The sequence below is a fragment of the Enhydra lutris genome, unplaced genomic scaffold, assembly GCF_002288905.1.
Source record: "Enhydra lutris kenyoni isolate GAN:26980312 unplaced genomic scaffold, ASM228890v2 scaffoldscaffold5, whole genome shotgun sequence".
NCBI classification, from domain to species: Eukaryota; Metazoa; Chordata; class Mammalia; order Carnivora; family Mustelidae; genus Enhydra; species Enhydra lutris.
The window spans coordinates 12,284,421-12,304,983 of record NW_019154089.1 but is presented as its reverse complement, the minus strand read 5'-3'; the positions used below and the strand labels follow the sequence as shown (position 1 = coordinate 12,304,983).

Below are 20,563 nucleotides of genomic sequence, written 5' to 3'. Positions count from 1 at the left end.
GTTGTTTCCACTTAATGGATATTTTGAAAAATCCTGTTAAGGACATTCATGTACAAAGTTTTGTGTGGATGTGTAAGTTTGGAATATAAATTAGGGGTGGAATTGCTGGGTTGTGTGATAACTCCAAGTTTAATCTTTTAAAGAATTGCTACACTGTTCCCCCAAGCAGTTACACCGTTTTCCACTCCCACCAGTAATGTGTGAGGTTTCTGTCTCCTCACCCAAAATTTTTATTATCTGTCTTTTTTATTCTGGCCATTCAAGTGGTGTGAAATGTTATTGCATTGAGTTTTTGATTTGCATTCCCCTAATAAAGGACGATGTTAAACGTCTACTGTATTTAGTTCAGCCATCTGTATATCTTTTTCCAGCCATCTGTATTTCTGCTATCTACTCAGAGACTTTGCTCATTTTTTAATTGGGTCACTTTGTATTTTTATAATTGACTTGGAGTATTTCTTTATGTATTTTATATGTATGTTCCTTATCAGATATATGATTTGCAAATATTTTCTCCCATTCTGTATATTACTTTTTTCACTCTCTTCATGAGTCTATTTCCACAGAATAAGTTTTTATTTTGATGGAGTTCAGTTTATCTGTTTTTTTCTTTTGCTGCTAATGTTTTTGGTGTCAAATCTAAGAAACCGTTGGCTAGTCCAAGGTCACAAAGATTTATACCTGTGTACTCTTCTAAGCATTTTATAGTTTTAGATTTTACATTTAGGTCTTTGATCCATTTTGAGTTTGGTTTTATATATGGTGTGAGATAAGTGTCCCAACTTCATTCTTCCACATACTGATTTCCATTTGTTCCAGCATCATGTCCTGAGAAGATCATTCATCCACCTTCCTGCCCATCACCTGTATTGTCTTGATACCCTTGTAAAAAATCAACTGACCACATGTGTGAGGGCGTTTATGTCTGGACTCTCACTTCTGCTCCTCTGTTACATATCCTTCTGCCAGTACCATACTGTTTTGATTACTATAGCTTTATAGAAAGTTTTGAAATATGGGGAGTGTGAGTCCTTCAATTTGGTCTTCTTTTTCAAGATTGTTTGGGCCATCCTGGGTCCCTTGAATTTCTATATGAATTTTAGGGTGAACATATCAATTCTTGTGAAGAAACAAGGCGGATTTAATGAGGAATGAGTCTATAGATCAAAATGGGGATTACTGCTAACTTGGCAATACATGTCTTCAGATCCTTGAACGGAAAATGTGATCAGTGACCTCTTTGTCAGTGTCTCCCAGTCCTTTGGAATTTGTTGAGAGCTGCTTTGGCTTCTGACAGGAGTAAACTGAGATGAACTGTCATGTGCTTGATTTCCTGTGTCTGAGAGCTACCTGGGGAAGCAGACCAAGGCTGGGGTAATGGACTTTATTTCCTGTCAATAGGAGTTACCCATAGACACAAGAACTCTTCTGCCCTCCAGTTTCTCCTTGACCTGCAAAAGCTGAGATAACTCTGACCTCACAGCGTGAAATTCCACCTCCCCATGTTTCCATGTGGCTCTCAGTTACTAAATGTTAAAACTGCATCACACTAAGAGTAAACCAGATTTTGTGACTTCCCTAGCATGCTTGAACTCCTCAAATAAAATGACCAGTACTAAGTTCTCCGTCATCACAATGAAGTGAAGGCATTTTGAACCCCCTGGCAAATTCAGAACTTTTCTAACAGAGAAGCCCTATCATTTGTTTTGGACCACACTCCACCAAATCTCCTTTTGTTTTATGAATACAGAGGAAATGTGAGGTGTTCCTGAACACACCAGTCACTGCTCAAGTATCTACCTGCTTTGATGATTAAGAGCCAGACTGTGAAAGGCATACTTGTGTCTACATGAGAAAAGCAGGAGATATGATTTGGCCTGAAGCCAGCCAGAAAATGTGTTTGTTGCATTCCACAGTCTGGGTCGTGGGGTAAGACAAATTACCCCATCTGGCCTTAGACCTGTGGAGCTCCTGCGGGAATGCAGTAACTTTGTCACACAGCATAATCTTGTAATACTCTGTCCATCTGTGACTGGTCTGCTTCTCCAAAGGGGAAGACACTCTGCTGCTTCAAGCTGCTCTTTACTTATCAGCCCCCTGTCTCTTTGCTTCATGGCCCCATTGTCTCATTTCTCTGGAGGCTGTTGATCTCTGAGGGCCAAAGACCACCCCAAGAATTTTTTAAAGAGAAATCATTCCCCACATTCACAGTACACACTAGGTATATGCAAATGTACATCAAGGAGAAGAAGGTTACGAACATTCCAAAAAGCTCCCCACCAACTGGACCAAGAACTGGTTCATTTTCCCAAGAGGAAAGAAGAGGGGACTCTGTGTTATTTACATAGAGCACCATTTCATTGTCAACACTGGATAGACTCATAATTTTTCATCAACAAACTTGTTTTTGAGGAAGTACCTCAGAAGAATCTTTCTCCACATAAAGAAAGCCTTGGCTTTGCATTTGGATACCAGATGCCAGGACGGATAAATAACATGAGTCTGGGGAAGTCAATGATTCCGTTTCCTCTCCTCCCTGTTGCTGAGAGTGCTGTAGCTCAAATGTGCAATATCACTGGACGGGGTAATAACTTTGGGGGTAACAGTGAGGTTTTGGTGTAGTCTAACAACAAGAGTCTAACGGGACTCTTCCCCTGACAAATCAATAAGAAGGCACAGGGTCACCAACAATGCAAGGTCATGGAGGACAGTGTGGTGGGGGATACTCATCAGACCTCTGTTTTTAGAGCCAGAGATAAGGGTGGAGAGAGCTTTGTTCCTCTTTACAAAGAAAATGACACACCTCGAGCACCTGGGTGGCTCAGTTGGTTAATCAACTGCCTTCTGCTCAGGTCATGATCCTGGAGTCCCAGGATTGAGTCCTACATTGAGCCCCCAGCTCCACGGGAAGTCTGCTTCTCCCTCTGACCTTCTCCCCTCTCATGCTCTCTCTTACTCTCTCTCTCTCTCAAATGGATAAATAAAATCTTTGAAAAGAAAATGACACACCTCAACTGAGGAAATCTTCTGCTAACCTGATACACTAAGGAAATCAGCTTGCTTTCTCACCGTGGGGCTCATCCACCACTCCTCCTGACTTTACCCTCTTTTCTGACGTTGGACTGTCATTCTCTCCTAAAGGAACTGAGACTCTATTTCTATCATCGACCGTTCCATTTTACCTGGTCCTAAAACAGGTTTTCAAAAGGTACTGCCATACAGGTTACCCAAAGCAAAAGTTGCCTCTGATATCCCAGTCACTATTTCCAAAAGAAATGTACCATTAAAAAAAGACGGGCACTTTTATTATATATAGTTATTTAAAACCTTACTATATAGCTATTTTTAGCCATTCGACTATTTTCTCAAAAAGAGGCAGATTGCAGTTTAAAAAAATGGGCAGGAAAATGAAACGCCGTCCAAAATATAGGCTGCGTCCTGGACGCCTTCTCCCACACCTCTCCCCACGTACACATGAGCCCACACGTGCATGTACACAGGCGCACACACGCACACACATGCACACTGCTATAGAATGAGACTGGCTTTTCAAAATGATTATTCTGAAGTCCCAGATGTCAATGAAATGTAATTAGTTGTGTGTGTGTGTGAATGTGTATTTCCAGAGTAGTGAGGTAATATGCTTTATAAATATTTTCCCAAAACAGTAGAAATATGCTGACGTTTTTTCCTCCTTTCTGCCTTGACTTCAGCCAGCCAGGACACCTCTTCACTGAGCGTGAGAGCTAATCAAGATTTTATTCCAGCTGTGTGGGGACATAGGTCATCTCCAGCCTGGTTCCCAGCCCTGGCTAAGATCACTGTCACCTGGGAATATTTTTAACTTGTGTGTTCCCCGTCCCCACCTCACACCTACTGAATGACAACCTGGAGAGTGAGTGAGGAGGGGGATGGAGCCATTGCCAGCCCATAAAGCACCTTTTGTACAAATTTGCAGAAGATTTGGAAATCTTTCAGGTTGCACTTCTTGGCAGGTCAAGGGCAAGCTGGATTTCATCTTCCCTTTGCTCTACGGCTCGGGGCTCTTGTGCAGTATACAGCTTGCACAACTTTACATGGTGGCCTCATTTGTCATTTCAAAAGCTGCACTGGTGACCCATGCATGGACGTAGTTACCAGTCTGTAGACTGGCCTCTGCTATGCCTTTTTACTCTCACTATTGAAGAGGTGGAGGGGTCCCAGGGAGCATTTCTGTGACAGAAGCCTTGTAACCAGTGGCAGAAGGCTTAGGGATACACTCATACCGGGGGTGTGGAGGGGGGGAGTTAAATGCTAAACTAAGAGAAAAGAGATTAGGATACCAAATCAACCTCTAGGAATGGTGGTGAAAGGAGAGGAACTAGCAACCATGGATGAGGGTAGCATGGGCAAGAAGAATAGCAGGAGAGGTGGGGTGATTCTCTGAGTCTGGCCAGGAGGAGTGTGTTAGAAGGAGGAAAGTTTCTGAGAAGAGCCCAGCTTTTCTTTTCTTTTCTTTCTTTTTTTTTTTCCCTTAAGAATTTATTTATTTACTTGACAGAGAGAGATCTCAAGTAGGCAGAGAGGCAGGCAGAGAGAGAAGGGGAGGAAGCAGGGTCTCCACTGAGCAGAGAACCCAATGTGGGGCTCGATCCCAGGACCTTGAGATCATGACCTGAGCGGAAGGCACAGGCTTAACCCACTGAGCCAGCCAGCACCCTGAGCCCAGCTTTTTGGCTCTTCCCAGCAAGCACAGCTAGGCCTGTAGCGGTCCCAGCCCCTCTCCCAAAGGATGGCCCCCTCTGTGCATTTCCCCAAATACTCCAAATAGGACCAGATGAACAAGTGAACTGCTACCATAGGTACTGATCTGTCCCAAAGTGATCTCTCATGTGGCTTAATAACACCTGAGTTGTTATAGTAAGGGGGGAAACTACGTTTCATTGTGCAGTAACATAAAAGTCCAAATTCAGGCACAAAAGAGCTTTAATTAACGTGCATGCACCCAATCAACCAGGGCGTTGAAGGGTGGACAGCATTCATGCAGGAGCCCTTGTAGATCTGTCTATGTGATTTTGTGGGGAGAGAGTTCTGCAAAAGCAGAATGTGGGGTCCCTGAGGTGACGGTGGAGGAAGGGGCTTGTGTTCTGAAAAGAAAGGCTGTAGAAACAGCCAAAGCTCCCCGAGTTCCCCATCTGTCTAGCAGTCTGTCCTGTTTGCTTTTATCCGGGGGTCCAGGGTGAGGCAGGTCATACTCCCTGGTGCTTTTGTCTTGCAGCTGCAAATGCAAACATCGATGCTTTCTAGGACTTTTCAAGATTTTTTTTCCAACTTGTTCATCCCTAGAAAGCAGATCGTTTTTTTTAAAAATCCACCTTTAAAATTCATGCATCCAAATAGAACAATTTAGCAAGACTTTGTCCAGTGTCTCCCGAGTTGTGCGCAGCCACAGTGCTGGGTGGTACCGGGAACACGAGGGGGAAGCATTGCCAGCCCCCAGCCTGCAGAAGTTCACATCCTCTCGGGCCGACCCTACATGGGCACCGGTGGAGACGCCAGTGAATAATGTCTCTACGCCAACAGTAAGTGGCCGCTTTGTTAGCAAGAGGATTAGGAAAGCAGAAAAAGTCTTATGACTCTATACTGTGGTCCGTCTCTTCTATAATCATCAAGCCCAATGATTATTAACAAATCTCTCCCTTCATTCTAATACGTGTTTCATAGCTTGTTGCTCAGGAACCAGACACTGAATTGAAATCATGTCCTTCGTTCACTAATGCCCCCAAAGGTTGCAGTGCTGGCAGAAGGAATATGAACAATTAGCAAGATGAGGAGTTTGGGTTCTATCTCTGAGAGGGAGAAGTACTGACACCCCAGATGATTTCTTTTACTGCATTCATGCGATCACAAATGCCTAGTGAATGCTGGTTTCACACTGAGGCTGCCGGCATAATGCATCAGGCATGAAATGCACGAACATTTCTTTAGAGCTGCTTAGCTGAAGTTTATCATGATCATTCAGCCATTGCCTAGCAACTTGGGAAGGCTATCAAAGAGCTCTTTGTCCTTGGTCCTGGCAAAAACAGTCCCTCACAGATCACCTTATCAGCGTTAGAACGTTTATCAGGAAAAAAATGCTTCCATTGAACCAGAGATTTCTGCAAATTTAAAAATCCCCCTTTCCCGTTTTGTCCCCTCTTCCAAATACCTTAGGGAATTGCTTCATGAAGTAATTCCTATTAGAGCCTTTATCTGTTCTTTAGTAAACCTTCCAAAAGAATTTCTTCAAGATGCCTCCATAATTCTTCTGCTTTCTAATCTGGACTAACATTAAAAAACACAGACCACAGACCTGAGCTCATGAAGGTCTTCTCCAAAATCAGCAAGGCAGACACTTCCACCCCCTCAGATGGGAAAGGTCATCATTTTAGGCACACAGAATAGAAATACGCTGGGTTTCTTGGTTTGCCTATGCTTCTTATCACTTCTTTCGGGAAAGAGAGAATTATATGGTTGCTCCATCCACTTGGAAAATGGTTCTGAATATCATGGTGGAAAGAGGGACTCTGCTTATTGATGCATTCAACAAATCTTTAACACCATCTTTAATAACATCTTTAACACTGTAGGGAGCAAAATCCCCATCTCACTTTCAGGGAGCTGCCAGAATTCATTCATTGCCCTGTGTGGAATATGGGGTGGGGGGCAGATACAGATATTTCATCCCCATTTTCTCTTATGTTTCTCTGGAATTTATCCTCCCTGGATTCCAACTGCCAATGACTGAGTTTAAGACCTTGTCATGTATATCTTTTTTTCTTTTTTTAACCTGTGTGACCTACAACAGCCACCTGACACAGGCCTTCTCTCTTCCAGGCTCATCCTCCTCATACTGTCTTCTGCCCTCCTGCCAACCACAAATTTAATTATGTGCTTCTCCTACTTAATTGTCTATTTCGTCCCTGTCACCCCCAAGGGGGAAGCTCACACTCCACAGCATGGCGTTCTTGGCTTTCTCTGCATGCCGCGAACTGGCTTCCCAGAGACCTTCCCATTCTTTCCAACCCCAGTGTTGGCTGTCCTCAACTTTGGGTACTTCCTTGGACTTTCAGGTCTTGTACACACCATTCTATTAGCTTGGAACCCTTGTCCACCTTCACAAGCTATTTCCTTTTCTGAAGCTATTTCCTTTTCTGACTGTGATCCCCAGACAGTGTTAACGGTGCTTATTCTGGGGCCGTTATCATTCTACAGCTGGAGGTCTTTCTTAGAGAACCTATTACCAGTAAGCCAATAGCTTACTGGACCCTTTGAATGTTGATTAAGTTGAATTCTTTTTTCTGTCTTTGATTAAAAAAGGAAACAAAAAAATGTCTTGTAGAATGCCAGCCAAGTTTGCAAAGACTGAGGTGAAATCGATGGAAATAATTTAGGATTAACACACACACTAAAAAAAGATGGTTAATGCAAACTTAGAATTCCCTATCCTGAAAAAAAATTTACTGCAGGAATACCTTAATACAGAAGTCACATCAGTAGCCATATACCTAGTATAACCTAGAGAAGAACTTACCCAGTTACCTCCTCTGTGAGCCTCACTGCTTGATAGATATTTCACAATTAGAGATTTATTTCTTAGGCTCCTTACATGTATATTCTCTTAAAATATAAGTATTCTCTGGAGAAGGTAACAATTCAACAATAATCAATTTATCTTTTCTTGACTATAAGATGAAGGGAAAGATAACAGGAGGGCACAGAGCTCTGAAGAGGATGAGTAACAAAGGGAGGAAATGGGACAGCAAGAGGAAAAAATGCAGCTTCAAATATACAAAGTCTATAAATAGATTAAGCATTAATATCTGAAAAATGATGATTTATTTTTACCAATGGTAGAGAAAAAGAAAAGGGATTGATTTTTTTTTAAAGATTTTATTTATTTATTTGACAGATAGAGATCACAAGTAGGCAGAGAGGCAGGCAGAGAGAGAGAGAGGAGGAAGCAGGCTCCCTGCTGAGCAGAGAGCCTGACATGGGGCTCGATCCCAGGACCCTGGGATCATGACCCAAGCCGAAGGCAGAGGCTTTAACCCACTTAGCCACCTAGGCACCCCAAGGGATTGATTTTTTAGGGTAAGTTGGTAATAGAATTATTATAATTTACTTTTTAAGGAAAGACTTATTTGCAATCCTGAAATAAAGATTTTTAAAAAGTAAGCTAGGTTCTGTTGAAATATGCTTATACATTCGGAGACAGAAGATTTGACAGATGATCTCTAGAATTCCCTGTGATTCTCTGGAAATGAAATCATGGGTAAATCATGTGAAACAAGCGTATCATTGTAATGGATCTCTTTGCTATATCGTGGGCCCTGTTGCTCTATGAAAATTACCTCGATAAAGTTGATTATGACAGATGGTTATGTTATCCAGCTGGACAAACCTATTAGGGAAGACAAGTCAGATATGAAATAAAGGATCACTTTATTCACATTTGCCAATCTGCCCTGGAGTCATTTTCTCTTAACATGCTCTGATTGAGAATGTGCTAAGTCATATACGAATTATGATAATCTAGAATGTAAAAAAGTGGCAGATAATTTTGACCTAAAGTGTGCGCCATTCCAGCTTCACTGCATTTATTGGATATGAAGGAGAGATTTGGCAAGAAGCTGATGAACCAAATCACCATGAATGGCTAAATCCCCCCCTTCCTCAAGCTCCCACCCCACAAAAATGTGCCAAAAATGAGGACTCATTTTCAGGATGATTTTCAGATTAACTCAGCTTCCGCATCTCAAAAATCCTAACTGGGACTTGCATGAGTGGCTCCAAACCCAAACGGTCACCGTTGTTTGAGTATCTGTGAAGTGGGTGTCCCCATCCTGGCTGCTATTAAATAGGAGTTCTGGATTATGGTCAGATCTCAGGACCTGAATTTGAACAGACTGAAGCCTGTAACAGGTTACCCTTGTTGATACGTCCTTCAGACTCACAAAACAAAATTTAGGTTTGCAGCCTCCTTTTGAAGTGGTTTATTCCTCAGTAGGTTTGATGCTTTGCCTCGTCAGCCAAAACACCAGATACAACCCTATAGCTGGTGAATCACATTTGGTGAGCAGAGCATTTGCATGTCATTCCACCTTAGCTTTTCAAAAGAGGTTTTTAGGGAAATAAAAAAAGATCACATGTTCGTGAACTCAAGGGAAAAAAATCACAATGGGCCCAAATTCTGTATTTTATTCTATAGGGAACCCCGAAACCCTGGTCAGCTTATAACAGGTCTGATCTCCTTTAGCCCGCAGTGCAAGCTCAAATAATCATCTATTGTTGGGTCAAGCTACACACAATGAGGTCTGTATTCTTTCATGACTACTTAGCAGCCTTTACTAAGGGGGAGACTTTTGGAAGGAGAGAAACGGGAACCAAAGCGGAGTTATGGCTCGGCAGAAATGACTGTGTACCAATTAGCCATGTTCACATTGTGGTTTGGGGCTGCACCTGTTTTAAGGTTTGGGCCACAGAAGCAAAAACTGTAATACAAAACATGCCTTTCTCAGCTTCCTTGGTGCTGGGTATTAACAGTGTTCTGGAGTCCCTGAGTGTGTACGTGCTTGTTTTTCCTGTGTGTTCCCTTGGTCTCAAGCCAGCCGTCGCTGGTTCACTACTAATTATAACTCATTGCTTCTCAATGCAGAGAACATGTCTTTGAATTGCGGAGAATTCTGACTTACAAGAAAGAGGTGCCTGTTGTATTTCAAAGACAAACATACCAAAGAGACTTCTATTTACCTCAAAAAAAAAAAAAACTGGTTTTATTTTTATTTTGGGGACTTTGGTACCCACCCCTTTTGTTTTTTCTTTAGGCATTTGTTCATTCATGAGCAGCTCTAGAGTTTCTGTTCCCAGGGTGAGAGTTAAAAACCTACATATAGTATCCTAATAACCAATAACTTAGACAACAGCTATAAATAGCATCAGTTGTGATATTCTGCCTTTACCTGCCTGGTGTAAGGTTAAATTTTTAAAGAGGAATTTAGTGGCACAGATGAGCGTATCTTTCCATCCTGTACAATGTATCATCAAAATGTTTTAAGATTGTGTCTGCTCCAGGGGGAAGGTTCTCTTAATGTAAAACAATTTAACTACTGTTTTACTTCTCTTTCTCTTTTTACGCTTTGTTCATTTCTCTGTAAAGATGAGGAATGAGGCGGGGGATGAAGTTTTCAATGATAAAATATTTTTGATAAATTTTGCTTTTAATAGAACTCTTGGGCTTCCCATTTGTTCCCTCCTCCTTAAAGAGGAAAACCAGTATAACAAAGGTGTTTTATTCCTGCTCTTTTATGACTCCATAGAAAATCATCCTGGGATTATTTTAATGTTATGGTGACACAATGAATGATTACGCAATATGATGATATACTGATGTAGGTAAGTGATTTTTAAACCCTACGCCATGCCTGCTTATGGTTGCCTGGATCACTAAGCTTGGGGACCATGACCATGCTCCTTGTCCTGGACTTTGCATCCCCGAGGCACCTGTCCACCCTGCCTCTCACTCAGCCTCGCTCGTGTGTGTTGTTTCAGGTGTCCACTGTGACAGCGTGTGTGCTGAGGGGCGCTGGGGCCCCAACTGCTCTCTGCCTTGCTACTGTAAAAATGGGGCTTCGTGCTCCCCAGACGACGGCATCTGTGAGTGTGCGCCGGGGTTCCGAGGCACCACTTGTCAGAGAAGTAAGTGTCTCATGAGGGGCAATGTCTGCCTTCCCTTCTTAGTCCCCAGGAGTTGCGGCTCCTGTCCTACCTCTCAGCGCATGGTGCCATTCTGTTTCAGTCGAGGGGAGGGAGAGGAGAGATACTAGGTCTCCCTGTTTCTCAAAGGGCTGGCCTTGATAGCACTCCCCAAGAGCTTTATTTGTTCCAGCCTTCAGGATGAGCCTAACAGATGGGGCTAGAGCCATTCCTTCTCAGTAACGATTTCAATGCCTCATTGGCATTATCATTGGGATACGTCTCTCGATCCTGCCTTAAATCTTACAAATGGTGTTCCAGAAATCCATTGACCTGTAAATATTTGATTCAGCAATTTTGGCATTGGCCTTACCTCAATTACCAGAAGTCAACATCAGCCAAACCTAGCGGCAAATCATACATCGTGCTATTAGACTTACAGCCAGTGCTCTGGGGAAAATAGCACTGCGGAGTTAAAAATGGGGCTGTTGACATAGGTCAATAGGACTTGAAGTTAGGAAGGATTTTACTAAATTTTTTAGTAAATGTAATCAAGAAAAGCGTATATGACTTTAAGATACCTTATTCTACTTTTTAAATGACTTTTTTTTTCCTTCGCTCTTCGCATTCATCCTGTATTTTTTTTTTTAAGATTTTATTTATTTATTTGGCAGACAGAGATCACAAGTAGGCAGAGAGGCAGGCAGAGAGAGGAGGAAGCAGGCTCCCTGCAGAGCAGAGAGCCCGATGCGGGGCTCGATCCCAGGACCCTGGGATCATGACCTGAGCCGAAGGCAGAGGCTTTAACCCACTGAGCCACCCAGGCGCCCCGTCATCCTGTATTTAAATTCAAGGAATATCTTGAGAAGGACTTAGTTATGTAGCATTTTTTTGCTTGCTCCCTTTTCAATCACCATCATTTACCTGGATCACGTTGAGGAGGAACAATCCTTTCAACGCAGACTGGAGGGATGCCTGGGTGGCTCAGTGGGTTAAAGCCTCTGCCTTCAGGTTGGGTCATGATCCCAGAGTCCTGGGATTGAGCCCCGCATCAGGCTCTCTGCTCAGCGGGGACCCTGCTTCCCTCTCTCTCTCTGCCTGCCTCTCTGCCTACTTGTGATCTCTTTCTGTCAAATAAATAAAATCTTTAAAATAGATAGATAGATAGATAAATAAATGCAGACCGGAGATCTATTTATTGCCAGTAATTACTCTTAAAGAATAAAGGATTGACACATGGCTTGAGAGTATTTTGGGGGTATTTTAGAATTGAGTTTCCTTTCATTTGTTTCTTCAACAAAAATTCTTCAAGCCTCCATTCTGTGTCATGCCTCAAGTTAAGTAGGACCATAAATGAGAAAATTGAGAGGACGGAGACATTTGCCTGCCCTCAAGCAATCCAGTCTAGCAGTTTCTTTTCATTATTAAATAAAACCCTTCTTCCTTCCAAGGTGGTGATTTTATACTTGGAAAATTCTCAATATTGTTTAAAAAAAATTTTTTTTTACCCCTAACTGGAACTGGAGGCTGATGTGGAATTTGAGACACACATCCCAGGAATGATAACTGTTGATTTCTGATCTATTTTCAGTCTGTTCCCCTGGTTTCTATGGGCATCGCTGCAGCCAAACATGCCCACAGTGTGTGCACAGCAGTGGGCCATGCCACCACATCACGGGCCTCTGTGACTGCCTGCCTGGCTTCACAGGTGCCCTCTGCAATGAAGGTAAGGTGTGCAAGTGTTTCGGAGAGGCGTGCAGTGGTGGGCCAACCACATACAGTCTGCCCTTGGGGGAGCCCGAGGACATGTTTTCTGCTCTCAGCTCCCCATCCCTTCTGGTGCGCTGTGTCTGTAACTTCTGCAGATATGACTAGGAACTTCTGAAAAGCTGGCTTCCTGCTTCGGCAGAATCTCTTTATTCTCTGAGCTGTGCTACTCTTTGGTATTAACTGGAAACAGCCTCCTGTGAAAAATCCACAGAGGGAAGAAGGGTTTTGGCTCCCTGAGTGTGCAGCCATGAAGTCAGATTTCTAGAAATGTGATGATGTCTCCTGGTTTGGGATGCCTTCCTAAGAATCTTTGGCTTCATGTATCTGCTTAAAATGAGCCCATTCAAGATGAGGGATGCTGTTGAATGGAGGCAGGCAGGAAATGGGAAGCTGGGTGGATGACCTTCAAAGTCGTTTCCTGCCCCAAGACTGGAGTTCCATGAGCTGAGATGTAATTGTGCATTACTGACCCTGTAACTTATTCACAGTGTGTCCCAGTGGCAGATTTGGGAAAAACTGTGCTGGAGTTTGTACCTGTACCAACAACGGAACCTGTAACCCCATTGACCGATCTTGTCAGTGTTACCCAGGTTGGATTGGCAGTGACTGCTCTCAACGTGAGTCTTGTTCGAGAACAACCATGTGTATCTGTTTGTTTCCACATTCCTTAGGATGGAAGTATGAGGGTTTCTATAATCAGGAAATAATATATGAATAATTATAATATACCTTATTTTAATTTTAAGTGGATTTATTCCCCATTAAGAGCTCTATGCAATGTTAAATCCAAATGATGTCTTAGAAAGAATCTAAATAGGTAACATTTTGCTTATTCACTTTTCAGTGCTTCTTTGTCTATGAAATGAGGGTATTGTACTCAGAAAGTTCATTCTCAGTTTTGTATCAGGCCTCAAGTTCCAGCTATTTATTTTTCCTTGTTCTTGGGCAAAAATGATGCACATAATCATGGGAGTTTTTTTCTATTTTGTAAAATTACTTCAGACATATTATTTTTATTGGGCCATATTCCCTACTGGATAACCAAATATAAATTCTAGATGGTCCTCCTTTTTTTCCCCTCCAGTTTTATTGAGAAGTAATTGACATACATCACTGAATAAGCTTAAGGCATACAACTTGATGGTTTGATGTGTCTGTATCATGAATGATCACCACAGTGGCCTCAGCTAACATCCATTGTCTCATGTAGATCCAATGGAGGGCCTCATTTTTTTTTTAAGATTTTTATTTATTTATGTGACAGAGAGACAGAGATCACAAATAGGCAGAGAGGCAGGCAGAAAGTGGGGAGGGGAAGCAGGCTCCCTGCTGAGCAGAGAGCCTGTCGCGGGGCTCAATCCCAGGACCCTGGGATCATGACCTGAGCCGAAGGCAGAAGCTTTAACTCACTGAGCCACCCAGGCACCCCATAATGGTGGTCCTCATTTTAAGCAGTTATTTTCTTGAAGCATTAGTATAAACAAAAATGGGTTTTGTGGGCTTTGTTTTTGGTAAGTCAAATCATTTTACCCCATAATGTTATACAATTTCATAGACACTTTATCTGAAGTTCTTACTGCTCTTCATTGGTCGGTGACCCCCAATGATTCTGTTTTATTATTTCTGCATCATCCAGTTAAGAGTTTTTATGAATAAACCGATGCTTACATATAATTGAAACCTTAAACTATACAGTTTAAAAACAAATCTCTCACTAGAGTGAGTAGAGGGGTAAGTTCATGACTTATGTGACACTGGGTCCCTTAGTTTCTCTCAAGTCCCATCATTACCCTATCTGACCTATGCTTAAATGTCCTCTCCTCAGAGAAGCCTTCCCTGAAGGAGTAGCTCTGGTCATTCTTCCCTCGTTACCCTATTTTATTTTTTTTCTCATAGAACTTGTTGCCACTGTTTTCTCTGTTGACTGGCTGGCTGGTTGGTTGGTTGGTTGGTTCATTGGCCTGCCTGCCTCCCCTACTAAAACATAAGGTTTCAGACGGTGGTCTGGGCCTTGTCTTGTCCTCTGCTATCTCTTCTGTGTCTAAAACAGTGCTGGGTGCATAAGAGCCCAATATGCATTTATTTGTTAAGGAATTAAATCTGTGCTCTCAAGATGATTGTTGCTCTGCCCACCTTACTGTGTGGTCAGCCCATGAATACAGTGTCCGTTGTGATGGTTGCTGTTGCGGTCAGCCTTGCCCTCTGGGCATCAGGCAGATCTGGGGCACCATGCTTGCTGAGTCCTGACGCACACTGCTAACATCTCGCACACTAGGGGATGGGGTGGGAGGACGGCGCTCTTTCTGCCGGGCGCTGACCCCCAGGCTCTAACGGAACTCTCCCTGTGTGCTGTGGTTTCAGCTTGTCCACCTGCACACTGGGGCCCAAACTGCATCCACACGTGCAACTGCCACAACGGGGCCTTCTGCAGCGCCTATGACGGCGAATGTAAATGCACGCCTGGCTGGACAGGTCTCTACTGCACCCAGAGTAAGCAACCGGCCTTCCGAGGCTCGGGGGTGGGGGGAGCCATGCCCAAGGAGGATGCCGGCTCACCCGCCGCACACCTGAGCTGAGCTCAGCTGGGACTCCTGGAGTTGGAGGGTCTTGCCCTGATGACTGCTAGACGTTTAAATGTTTCTGTGTGGGGAAAAAAAAAAGAAAGAAAGAAAAAAAATGTTTCTGTGTGTTTAGACGCTGTCAAGGTCCAGGTTTTCTGTCTGCATGTTGTGTCAGGATGGAGCATTGCTGGATGTGGTGGTGTGCGGCTCCTTTCCCAACTCTCCTTCAACCAGACCCTGTTTATAGGCACCCAGCTCCCTATCATTTGTACATACATGTTCATGTCTGTACGTATACATGTATATGTGTATACACATACATCTACTGTTTTTACCATGTGATCCTTTATTTATTTATTTATTTATTTATTTGACAGAGAGAGACACAGCGAGAGAGGGAACACAAGCAGGGGAAGTGGGAAAGGGAGAAGCAGGCTCCTCGCTGAGCAGGGAGCCAGATGCAGGGCTTGATCCCAGGACCCTGGGATCATGACCTGAGCTGAAGGCAGAGGCTTTAACCCACTGAGCCACCCAGGTGCTCAGCATGTGATTCCTTTTATATGAAGATCAAAAACAAATCAATCTGTCAATTGATTGGGAAGGTGCATGGAGAGTGATGAAAATGTTCTATATAATTCTTCACATTGGGGTAGTGGTTCCATGAATGTATACCCTGTCATTTATTCCAACAGCACAAAGGTTAGGATAAGTGACAGTGACCAGAAGGCAGTGAAGATGACAAGCCTCCCTCCCTAACATAACGCATGTTCTCGGAGAAGGTTGCCTTAAGTGAGTTTCGGAATCACCAGGGGGCTTAATACACGCAGGCGGCTGGCCCCGCTCCCAGAGTGCCTGAGTCACCGGGGCTGGGGTGGAACCTGAGAATTCACATTTCTGACAACTTTCCACACGGTGCTGCCAGGCTGCTCTAAGAGCCACTAGTTCTTTTTTCCATTTTATATCCCATAGTGTCCTAATTGTTTCTTCTTGTATGAGGTTTTTGCCCTCCTAGCCTGGACTGTGCAAAGTACTCCACAGCTCAGCACTGTCAGGGGAAAAAAGACTCTTCTCTGCCCTCTTGCCTTCAAATGAATGAAGGAAACAAGACAGGAAAGCACAAATTATGGTTACTATTAATAAAAATGTATAGTTTATTCTTTTAAAACATTTTTAATCATAAAAGAATTTTAAGTCACAGAAATGAGCTGAGAAGGAAAGATGGGTCAGAAATTAGGCATTTCTTGTTGAATACTAATTAGGGGATATAATTAGTGAAGAGGCCGAAAAAGTGTTTTGGAATTTTATGGGAGGCGGTGTAGACCTTGAGCCATGATTCGAAAGGAAGAGCTGGCAAAGAGAGGCTTGTCTTGAGCACAGTCTGCCAAGATTGTATGCAGAAAGGGTTTCAAGCTTGTTAGGGAAAAGTGCTTATAAGTTATTATTTATCATTCCAAAATCTGGGTCTACCTCAATCAGAGGACCTTTTTAAGTGGACGTAGCAGAAAATGGTGGGCAGAACGCAGGGTCTGGAACCAGACTTGCCTGTGTTTGTATCACGGCCTGGCCAGCCTGCTGCTTGCTGGCTCTGTGACTGAGGGAACCTTTGGGGCTTTGTTCCCAATTGTAGGCTTATAAGTGGGACTACCGTAAAGATTCAGTGAGAGGACACATGGAAAGCAGCAGCTGGCACAGAATAGGTGCTGAATAAAAACGTGGCAGTGATAGTTGTCCCTGCAAGCTGACCTCTGTGCTGTGCCTCTGTTTCCTGAGAGCTGAACTTTCATTAAAACCTCTCTTGAGAAAAAGGGAAAGTAAAAATCACATGTGATACTTAGAAATGACCCTAGACGCAGGCTGTATTGAAGCTTGCCAGGGATCCCTGAAGCCCCCCTGCGTGTCAGCTGCTGGCCTGTGACAGCCTGCGTCGCCAGTGCCTATCCTTAGCCCAAAGGCCCCAGAGGTCTGTGTCTTGCAAATCATGCACCGATGGAAAGTTTGTTGCTTTTTTTTTACAAAGCGCCTATGAAGGGCAGGGGTTTAGTTTTGTTTTGTAAGTTTAGCATTCTACATACACCTCTGATGAAGGAGCTAGTATTATCTAAGTTAGTGACAAATACAGCAGACAGAGTTACAGCAGACTTAGAGACACTCTGTACTATTAAGTAAAAGCATACGTGTGATTTTAATATAAAGTACTCATTTCAGTCCATGGCACTTGAGTCTGGGAGTCTAGTAGCTGAGGGAAGGAATACAAGGAAATGCCCCCATACCTCCATGGGGTTGAAAGCATGCTTTGCTAGAAGACACTCGTCTCTGGGAGCATCAGCAAGGGTTAAACTGTCAGGTGTGGAATGGTTCTGCTTCCCACTCATGAATTATGACCTTCTTGTAGGAGCATCCTGGGACTTCAAAGAAGCCTTTGTGACAAGCTGAGATCTGTGTTATTGTCTTTATTCACTCTCCAGTGGCTCCGCATCCTTCAGATTTAAACACAAACAGTTGGAAGCAAGAGCTTCTTTCTGGTTCCCTCAGCAGCTTCCTGACTCTGCTGTCTTTCCCTCCCTCGCAGGATGTCCTCTGGGGTTCTATGGAAAGGACTGTGCATTGATATGCCAGTGTCAAAATGGCGCTGACTGTGACCACATCTCCGGGCAGTGTACGTGCCGCACTGGCTTCATGGGGAAGCACTGTGAACAGAGTAAGTATGAGAGTGTGACACATCCAGGTGGTATTTTCCCCTAGAACCAGTTTTCCTGCATGCCTAAGAATATGAAGGCAGGACCTGCAACTTTTAAGTTGTCTAAACCTATGGCTGGTCACTTCCCAGCCCAGCTGACCGTTCCCCTCCCAGAGACCTGGCCACCTGGGGTTCCTTGCTGACTGTCTTTTCCTTCAGACCTCTTCTGGGTAAGTAATCAGTGCTTTGGGTGGAGGGGGTGCGGCTCCAAGGATGAAGACAGAATTCAAGTTTTCCATCTGTTCACCCTGGCTCTCACTCTCACTGTCCTGCTTATTTTTGGAATGGGGCTGCTCAGAACTTTACGAGCCAGTCAGGTTTTCTTCACGGCAGACCCAGAGCCCAGGTCGCACCCTGGACGAGAGAGCATTCTCTAGGGCCAGGCTGAGAGCACAGGAGGCAGGTGGGCTCCCAGTCCCACTGGGGGTGTGGAACCAGGTCCATGCAAACGTTGCCCCCCCCTTCTGACAGCCTTCTCTAGATGGTATTTTTATACTGTTTCTCCTAGCAAATTCTCATCTTAGTCTTTCCGACCTCCAAGACAAAAATTGCCTTAAAACTTTTTGTTGTAAGACTCCCACTCCAGAAGAACATGTTCTGTTGCAATTATGCATCCTTGTCTTGCCATTTCCACCCCTACAGCTGTGCATCTGCAGGGTTATAAGAAAATTAGTGTTAGACTGAGTATTTCAAAGTAGTCTATTGTTCCTTTCCTCTGACTTTCATTCAATATTTTGAATGGGATAAATAGGGTCTTAGAGCTATATGGGGCTCACCCTCGTGTCATAGATGGCAGGAAAGGGGGCAGGACCTTTGTGGCTTATCAGAGGGGGCATTCCTGGGAAGGTTGCATCAAAGATTACATGGCTGTAGGAGCAGTGTGGCCTGGAAAGGTGGATCAGCATAGCAGGAGTTTGGCAATCAACGGTCTCCCTCTCTCCACTCCAGCAGCATCTCACAACACCCCCGGATGGCTAGGTTGTCTCGGTCTGGTGTGCTGAACCTAGAAATATTTTTGCATATTTTCCTATCTAGTACATAGCAGGAGTTACCTCTAGGAATCAGCCTGGGCAGAAACTGCCCAATTTGAGTTTTGTACTGGTATTCATCTCATCCTGAAACCCATACTGAGTCACACAGTTGCCTGCACACCCTTTGTGTATGCAAATATTGTGCATCTGTGTGTATAAATGTCTAAACATATGTGCACATACATATATGCACAGAAACCAGAAGAGGCTCTAAACGGACTTTCCCTTGGAAGCCAGACTGGTTATGGTCTTATTTTTAAAAAACTGCTTAACTCCCTCCATGATTACTTTGAACATCCAATCAAAATGTTCCTATTTTTGGAGACCCCTCCTGATGCTCATTTGTAAACAGAAACACTGTGTTTGACAGAGAACTCCAATAATAATAGCACATTGCCCCCTGCTGCCCACTTTGCAGAAAGCACTAGTATTGGGGGATGATTTTTAAATTTGACATGCCTATACTCTTCTTTGAATCTATACCCAGCTCTTATTAAAAGTGCATCCTAAAAAATCTCTCCATTTTGGTCTCTTAGGCTTCAACCTGCACATCCCAATTTTGAGCCATTCTATAGTAAATGAAGTTCTTACCTAGAAAATTAACAAAAATTGCCCCTCCTTTGTCCCCTGCTAATCCAAGTCACAATGTGCCTATAGGAGGATTGCTGAGCCTTCAGTAAACTGCTCATGTTCTCAAGGATTCGGCTCTGGTTTATGCTCTTCAGTCTTCTGTCCCACTGTTTTGCCCAGTGGGGTCATCTCAGATTGCCCTGGCAGATGGTCTTCATCAGTTCCGTTGGGTTCTACAGAGTGTCTACTTACCCTTCAGTGAAGTGGGTGCATAAATGCTGAAGGAGTCAGGAGCTGTGGCGAGGAGCTTAGTCTCTGGCCCCATGCAGCCTGGCCTGTGAGTCCCCTCATGAGTCAGGGAATTCCTGTCAGCTCTAGGACTCCCTGGGTAGTTCTACCTGCACAAGGATCCCCTGGAAGTTCTGCCCTCTAGACACATGGGATCATGTAGTAAGAGACAGCCTTTTGCCCAGATGCCCAAGGCTGGAGAGCTTACATTGGACTTTCATCTCCTTCTCAGAGTGCCCTGCAGGAACGTATGGCTACGGCTGTCGCCAGATATGTGACTGTCTGAACAACTCCACCTGTGACCACATCACTGGCACCTGTTACTGCAGCCCAGGCTGGAAGGGGGCACGATGTGATCAAGGTAAGGACACCAGTGCCTTGAAATGTGTAACCACCATGTAGCCAGTGTTAAGTATTTGCACCTACCTTATCTGATATAAATGGGCTTGGGACACTGCAAGGCACAGCTGGTTATTTACTTGCCAGATGGATGCCTTATCATTGCTGTCCTACGGGTGAGGAAACTAAAGCTCAAAGAGGCTGAGTAATTTACCCAAGGTTGAACAGCTATATGTAGGTCAGGGCTTAGATGCCAGGTTTGTCTGATTCCAAAGTTCATGAGCTTTCCACTATGCCTGCAAATGTTTTCACCTTTATTGAGGTATAACTAATCTGTGAAAAGCAACACGTGTATGCTACTATATTAGAGATAGATATACACACACAAATATATATGACACGTATGACATAAAGTGTACAACCTGATAAGATCTGACATATCCACCCCATGAAACCCAACCACAGTAAAGATAGTGAATGCAGCCATCACTCCCCAATGTTGCCTCATGCCCTTCCCTGCCACTACTGACCCCGAGGCCCCAGGCAACCCCTAA

The 20,563-nt window shown here is 43.8% G+C and overlaps 1 protein-coding gene across 1 annotated transcript in view; it reads left to right on the top strand.

Moving 5' to 3' along the window:
• Positions 1 to 20,563, top strand: part of LOC111141086 (multiple EGF like domains 10) — a 121,745-nt gene that overhangs the window by 87,518 nt on the left and 13,664 nt on the right. Inside the window, exons 13-18 of the mRNA XM_022493420.1 lie at positions 10,570 to 10,716; positions 12,305 to 12,439; positions 12,972 to 13,100; positions 14,845 to 14,973; positions 17,614 to 17,742; positions 19,903 to 20,031. Of these exons, the coding sequence (XP_022349128.1) occupies positions 10,570 to 10,716; positions 12,305 to 12,439; positions 12,972 to 13,100; positions 14,845 to 14,973; positions 17,614 to 17,742; positions 19,903 to 20,031 (798 nt within the window). The remainder of the gene's footprint in view (positions 1 to 10,569; positions 10,717 to 12,304; positions 12,440 to 12,971; positions 13,101 to 14,844; positions 14,974 to 17,613; positions 17,743 to 19,902; positions 20,032 to 20,563) is intronic.